Here is a 7,766-nt window from a genome sequence, read left to right on the forward strand (position 1 = left end):
TGATTTCCCAGTTCAACCAAAAATGATTCTCCAAGCTACCATTTTATATTATTATTAACTTATTTGATTGTTGCTTCTTTCCAAAGCCTTTTAAACTAGTTTGAATAAAGCGCAACAGTAGTTCCTTATTTAATAATAATAATAGTTGCTTACACTTATATAGCGCTTTTCTCCACACTCCACTCAAAGCACTTTACAGGTAATGGGGACTCCCCTCCACCACTAGCAATGTGCAGCATCTAAATTTAAGAAAGTGACCCCACAACCTTCCAGTCCAGAGCCCTGACCACTACTCCGTGCTGAGTCTTATTTCCCTGGAATTTATTTTTCATGCAGCAATCGTTCATTTTAACACAAACTTGTGCAAATCTCAAGGAGCAACTTTTAATTCTAAAGCTGGTTCTCTGTTATATTGACATTACACATTAATTTAATTCACAAGCCACTTTAAACAACTTCAGATGCCACCTACGAGCACATTCTGATAATGCGAATTCTGAAGTTTTAAAATGAATTAATCAGAGCTAACTGTTTCTGGGGAAAGTGAGATATAGTACTTCATGTCTCTTCAGCCTCTGCACAGGGCTTATCCAGTCACTTTACAGTAGAACCAGTAATTTGAAGGTAGTGGCTGGAATGTAAAACCATGAATGTTACGTAATAAAAAGGCTTTTAAATAAGTAAGCTGCCTTTCAAGCAAATTTTCCAAATAACTTTGACTAAATACTTTGAAACGTTTCCATTTTCAAGTTTGATTTTAAATCCCAATATTTTCAGTACTTTATGATTAAGAAGTGTGCTACTAAATTATGTTTAAGAATCCGTGCTTGCACTGGAAGGAATTACTAAGACTCAATGTTTTCTTTTGTTTATCCCTTCTCTAAACATCACTACTGTACTCCATTCCCAGTTCAGTCTTATTGTAGGATGAACTACTATCTTTGTACAGTAGTGCTATATATTTATGACATAAGTACAAAACTTTTCTGACAAGCAGTTATTTGATTAATTGAACTAATGTCTCTGAACATTATGTCCCTCATGGCATTTCAATGTTACTTATATTTGCATATACATTTTGAATGTTTTACAAATATAATCGCAATTTCCGTTTAAAGTCAATAGAAATATTTTTTTTGTAGCAAAATTATTTACATAATTTATTACATAAATAATGTTTATGTAATTAGGTTTTCTAAATTTGCAAATAGCCAGAAAACACTGAATATGCTTGTCTGACTTGCAGCCAAATTGGAGAAGTTTGAAATTCCAATGAAAATTCGCCTGAGTGCTGAGCCTTGGACGCCCGAGACTGGCCTGGTCACAGATGCCTTCAAACTGAAAAGAAAAGAGCTCAAGACTCACTACCAAGATGACATTGAGCGGATGTATGGTGGAAAATAACTGCCTAAAGTTTTACCCTGCAGTGACAAGCTCAGATCAAACAGGAATTTACTTGAATCGCCTTCCTTCACTTGAGACCAAAAACAAGGGCAGTGTTTCAATTTTTCCTCATCAGATACATCAGATACATCACACAGGATTTTCATACAGAACCTTCAGAGAAAACAGATTCACACACTCCTGGGTGGGCAGGTTCAAGGCATAATTGGTCCCAAGAATTTGAAAAGGAGCTGTCATGTCTGCATTTGCCCCACGAAACGATTTCCACAGTCGTCATTGTTGTAGGACATGAAATTGGATCACGTGCGACATATAGTGCAATCTGTAAAGTCTTTGGGTGCTGGTTATTAGCAGGGGTGAATTATACATTAGGTTTTAGCTCATTTTGAACCCCTCCCTGAATGTCTGTTTGAACATCAGTATTTAAGCCATGAGATCGAATGCTGATATTCTTTTTATTTAAAAAAAAACCCGATAAATGTTTCTTTGTGTTGTGGGTTTGTGTGTCCAAAATAATGTCTCCAGGTTTTATGGTTTACTATCTTAAAAAATCAACATAATGTTTTTTTTACCCTAATGTTTAATGTGCCTAATGCAAAGAATTACCCTATAGTATACCTGTAATGTAGGTATTAGCTGAATTGGTTTATGTTGCATTGATGTGAAAACTAAGCAAGATTGAATGCATAATGCAATAGTGATGGGTTTAAGTAAAATATTAAATGTACTTCATATAAGTAATTTGGCAACAAATACCTCATACAATTTCAGTATCTATTGTCCAGAAACTATAGTTAGTTGCCTCTTAAATATTTTCAATATTTGATTATTCTTGCATAAGCTGGTCTTATTTCCACAAAATCCACATAGCCTGCAGGACAGGAAACAACTGGGAAACAAAATCTTGTGTTCATTGGTATGATTTAGTTTTCGAACTTTCTAACCTAATCAGGTACTGACCCGGTTCCCTGAGGTATACGTTACAAAAGATTGGTCCCTTAGAAAATGTTAAATTGTAAGATCTTTAAAATCAGTTTTGCTTGTTACAGATTTCCAAAAACTTAACCCATCACCACACATGGATGACCATAATAATTATAAGGAGATCTGAGGGAAAGCAGATACCTAGCATAGATGTTAAATGCTTGTTACACAGAAACGATCTTAAGGCATTATTCTGTAATACATCAACATTTAAGAAAACAGTCTGTGCTTGTAATACACTTAAGTTTTGTAATCTTCTGATCCAATAGTAATATAAGCTGAATGTGCAATATATACCATTTCTTCATTCTGAAATGGACACATATTTCCCCACAGTGCATGAATGTTTACTTGGCAAGTTTTTGAAAAGGAAATGTGCAAAATGATATGCTTAGCACTCACAGGTTTAAACTATTTATTGCAACTGTTTTCATTCTGTGTTTGTAACAATAATAAAAGGTATCATTTGTACTTTGTATTTTGATAAGTTTAAAAGTTTATGTTGCATGATTTAAAAAGTAGAAATCCAGATCAGTCTTTTAGAAACTGGAAGTTTTTTTTAAGTTTTGCTTTAATTCTTTCATTCATTTTGTGTTATGTGGTTGAAAATTGATCTGGTGATGTAACTGGTGTTTTATTGTCCTGCTATAGAGAGATATTCATGTTGCAATGAGTGTGTATGTTTTGTGGGAATATTTTCAACCCAGTTTTATACCGTTTCCATTCACAGTTTTTAAATGGCTTGAAACCGTTCAATGTTATCTGTACACACCATAACTAAAAGAACTAAGACCAACCCTGAAGGAGCTTCGTTTTTCCATCAGAAAAACCAACACCAACATCTTCCCAAATGATGTGAAAAGTTGAGAGGTCTTTCTGTTGCTATACATGGTTAATGAGTTTGGATTGCCTTTTATGTTGTTTTCAATGGTTAATAGGAATATTAAAATCTACTGCAAATGTGTAAAAAAGGGTAGCCAGATCCAATTGAAGTATGTTGTACATTTTCCAATATTAATGTGCATTTGAACTACTGAAGATATGTAGGGAAAATGTATAGATTGCGCCTTTGAAATGTTTAAAGCTCTTTTTCTTTTACTGTAAATAAGTGAGGGCAGTGATCAAAGTTCATGACCAGATGTATAATATCTATTTTAAATCTATTTAATCTTTGTTATGATGAGCATTTTAAGGTTTTCCTCCACGTTTCTTATGGGGAAACTGATCTGTAACATAGGTTATTGCAAGTGTATCCGACTTATTTATTTGTAATTGGCCTTGATAATGGGGAAAAAAAATAAAAACGAGTGTTCCATCTTAAACCTACAGTAAATGCTTATGAATCCTTTTATATGATACTACTGCAGCTGCATCTATGAGGAAAGACTGCTTCAGCATAGACAAGTTTGTGCTGGAATGCATCTTTTTGGGATGTGTAAGGCTTTTGAATTGTAGTGGTGCTGTAGACCTTTCTGAATGTGCTCGGACATCATGGTTTTTACATAAACCTCTGTAATTCCCATAAACACGCGATTGAGCTAATAACCACTAAATCAGATGACTAAAACTTAAAAAAATGAATACACCAGAACCGGTTAGTTTGTTCCCAGCATCAACGGGTTTCAAGTTGGTATTAAACTGAAGCGACCTGCCTTATTCATCATCCGCCGCTTCTAGGCTGAGGTGTAGGGGGGGACGCTGCCACTGTACGTGTTATAGCATTTTAAAAGTTTTGCCTTGTAAGATTCAAACCTGTTTGCCCTTAAAGCTGGCAAAAACATTTGGCGCTGGCCTTTGATCACGATTTGGGAGACATTAAACAGACTGTATGGTTGTCGTTTATGTTAAGGTTGTGCGCAACTGGAGTGCGGTAAATGATTTCACCGCACTTTCCATTGCGAGGACGAAGCTCGATGTTTTGCAATGAGCTTGTGTGGAGGCTCCGTACTTCGGTCACTTGATTTACACTCGTAATGCACCCAGAACACAACAGTTTGACGTTGTAGTGCTGGTACGTATTTGGATTTGATTTGCTGGCGCTGCCCGCTGAGAAGTGTGAGGCTGCTGTACTATTTACTGTAAGTTAATATGCAGGTTAGAAGCTGCTCGAAAAAGGAACAATCTCTACAGCTTACAAACTGTACTGCTTTAACCAAAACCGGCGAGTTTCTTTTCCAGTAAATTCAAACACACACACATTCATAAAACTGACCTGTTTCTTCTGTCCCGCCTTGCTGCATCAAGAAGTCGTATTGCAGCTGTTTTTTACACTGCCACACCAAACTTAGAATTAACGAGTAAACCTTTCGAACGTTTTCAATCAATCATTATAAAAAAAAGTTAAGTCTGCCTGCGACGCTGTTCGCGAGAGCTTTAAGGTCTGTGCCAAAGTACAATATACTGGTTGCCAATTAGTTTTTTTTTTGCTCGGATTTGAGTTTTTCATCGGGGTACATCATTCCGCAGGGAAATTAAGTACTCAAAAGTGGCGGTTTTCTTCTGCACATGGCCAGCTGGCTTAAGATACAGCAAGAGAAGCCTGAAAGTCGTTTCGCACTCTCGTTTTCTATGAAGCATCAACTTACAGCTGGAAAGATTCCAGACGAAGTTTTCCGGCACATATCCCACACGTGACCCAGAACATTCCAAGGATGCGGGCCTATTTAAACTGGAGACAGCTTGGATTTGAACAGAGTTGCTCGGCTCCAGCAGTGTGTGAGATCGTTCTTCACAGGAGATTACCGTTAACTTTCTACTACAACTCTCAAGTAAGTATAAGCATTCTTTCTTCATTGGGGGGAAAAAAAGTCATGCACTGCATTTGAAGCCTCGTGTCAGATGTTAGCTTTGCACCTCCTCTCCTAATGGGAAAAAAAATACATTTCTTTTTTAGGGATATATTTGAAGTCCGGAGCAAATGCTAAATATGGACGGAGCAAACGCCACCACAGCCCACCTTCCAGGAAAGCTAGAGCCTGCCACTGCCGTCAAGTCCAAGGAAGACGGCAACGAGTATCTGTACATTTTAATCGTCATGTGCTTCTACGGGATCTTCCTGCTGGGGATTATGTTTGGCTACGTGAGGTCGAAGAAGAGGGAGAAGAGATCCAACGTCTTCACGCACTTGCTCTACGAGGAAGAGCAGAGGGAATGGGGAGCTATGGCGAAGAAGCACAGCCTGCCGCTGCCCACCATTTCAGGACTGAGAGCTGTCCAGGTGCCGCCGCCCTTCAGCGTCCTGGCGGACAGGAGAGTGGCCGCGGCGTTCTCGTGCGCCGCGTGCTCCATGGAGCAGAGCAGCGTCAGCTCCCTGTGCTCCTCCGCGGACGTCCACTTCGCCATCGAAGAGGAGTCGGACAGCGGGAAGGGGGAGGCCTCCGAGGTGGAAAAGGAGAACAGCGACGAGTCTTTGAAGATTCTCGATGAATCCTCGTGATACCCCGGGTAACTAGGAACGGCACTCGAAAGAAAACCCAAGGCGCAGGGTGAGAGGGCTCCACTCCGGGCCTTCCCATACCAAGGCGCAGGACTGCTCCAGGAGAGAACTGGTGTTGATACCGTTGGACAGCGTAATAAACGTCTTCGGGAAAACCCCGCTGTTTTCTTTGTAGCTTTTAGCAGTTGAAACGCATAACAGTTAGCCTGGAATCACTTGAATAAAAAAAAGTGTAATTTAAAAAAAAAGTGTCAATTGTGCTGTGCTGATGTCCACGCATAGTTATACTTTGTTTTCATTGTGTAAATATTTTGAAATTATGGGCTGTGTATATATATATATTGAAAATCATTATTTAAAATGTATTTTACTTTCACTTTTGCCAAGTGAAATAAAAGCTTTTTTTTAAGGAAAATGCAAACTTGTAAGTGTTGTCGGTGCTTTTACTAGAGACTGCTGAAACGTTTGTGCGCCACAAGGGGTAGATTTGTAGCGCTAGTTGCTCATGCAGAGAGCTCAAAGACATGTACTGTAAGTTGTTAGATAGCTGCAGGAATTGAATAAAGTGTTGTAATGAATAATGAGAATTTACCAAGTCTTCCCCTTTTCTTCTAGTAGAGCAAGTGGCAGCTGAATGATTGCTTTTAGGTTATAAGAGTTTGAACATTATAAGAGTTATAAGAGAGATCACTTTATTGGCCATATACAGTTTCTTGTATTAGGAATTTGTCTTTTTCGCATGCCCCAACTTGCTCTCCGTGAGATACACAGACAGGGAGAGAAGCTGGGGGTCAGAGCGCAGGGTCAGGCATTTATACGGCGCCCCTGGAGCAGTTGGGGTTAAGGGCCTTGCCCAGGGGCCCAGCAGAGTAGGATTCCTCTCCCGGCCGTGGAATACGAACCGGCAACCTTCCAGCCACAGGCGCAGATCCTGAGCCACAGAGCGGAGGCAAGCCCTAAGAGGGTGAACAAAGCTACATTTTATCACATTTTCAAGTGTCAAGTTAAAATTAGGATTATTCTGAAACAACTGATAAATGGGCAACAAACAAAAGATATGGGCAAAGTCATTCACAAGAGAGAATAAAGAATGCAGGGAGCTGCTCTTTTTACAGAATGCGTGACCAGATACCCTCAGGACTTCAAGGTCTTGCTCAAGGTCAGAAGAGTTTTATTGTTCCCACTTTGCACTCAGTTATTTAATTGAAATAATGGTTTGTCTAACTAGCAAGTAACTATAAGAAATGTACACCTCAGGAAGCTTAGGGAACATGGGAATGTTACCCTCCAGAATACATCTCTGCCTTTGAACTCAATGGACCAGTCGTTCAGAGGCTGTGATCTGTAAGGTCTTCCTGGGTCTTTTGAAATTATTACCTGTAGAGCTGAACTGATGAGGAACATATGAAGAGAAGTAAAGAGCAAACATATACACCAATAATTTGCATGGATGAAAATGATAGTATTGTGAGGACGACAAGGAGAGGAATGTTAAACTGCATTTAAACGCTTTATGACTCCTGGGGGAGACTTGTAATTGATCTGGGCTCACTTTGTCAGAAACATAAAAACACACAGGAAATACATCCTAGTCTCAGAATCAGCTAAAGTACAAGGAGATCTTTTTCTGAAATTTCTATTTAAATTGTCTCCAAGAGACTTTTAATATGTTGCTAGAAACTTCACAATAAAAACTGGAATTGACGGATCTGCAGGGGTTACCTTGGAAACTGAGTCCAGTTTCAATATTAAAATGCTTCATACTAAGGTCAAATTCTTATCTCAAGTTTTATTTTCTGTTTGTAAATTCACAAGATATTTCTTCTCCAATATGTGAAAAAATAAGAATGTTGTTACAATATCTGAGTTTCCCACCATGTTGCAGAAGTTATTTAAAAAAAACATTCATAAATCTTTGCATTAGATCATTTTCCTAGGATTG

General features: G+C 38.6%; 2 protein-coding genes across 2 annotated transcripts in view; both read left to right on the plus strand.

The window, feature by feature from the left end:
- The window catches only part of acsl3a (acyl-CoA synthetase long chain family member 3a), a 35,382-nt gene extending 31,672 nt beyond the window's left edge, over positions 1-3,710 (plus strand). The window contains exon 15 of the mRNA XM_088913648.1: positions 1,247-3,710. Coding sequence (XP_088769774.1) covers positions 1,247-1,404 — 158 coding nt within the window. The 3' untranslated portion in view covers positions 1,405-3,710. The remainder of the gene's footprint in view (positions 1-1,246) is intronic.
- Positions 3,711-5,026: 1,316 nt separating this feature from the next.
- On the plus strand, positions 5,027-6,239 carry kcne4 (potassium voltage-gated channel, Isk-related family, member 4). Its single transcript, XM_088914382.1, has 2 exons — positions 5,027-5,156; positions 5,282-6,239. The coding sequence occupies exon 2, from the start codon at positions 5,306-5,308 to the stop codon at positions 5,822-5,824; it is 519 nt and encodes a 172-aa protein (XP_088770508.1). The 5' UTR covers positions 5,027-5,156; positions 5,282-5,305; the 3' UTR covers positions 5,825-6,239.
- The last annotated feature ends 1,527 nt before the right edge of the window (positions 6,240-7,766 follow it).

The sequence above is a fragment of the Atractosteus spatula genome, chromosome 4, assembly GCF_055471065.1.
Source record: "Atractosteus spatula isolate fAtrSpa1 chromosome 4, fAtrSpa1.hap1, whole genome shotgun sequence".
In the NCBI taxonomy this organism is placed as follows: Eukaryota; Metazoa; Chordata; class Actinopteri; order Semionotiformes; family Lepisosteidae; genus Atractosteus; species Atractosteus spatula.

Coding starts and splice junctions, on each gene's coding strand:
- kcne4 (XM_088914382.1), top strand. CDS start 5,306: ATGCTAAATATGGACGGAGCAAACGCCACCACAGCCCACCTTCCAGGA.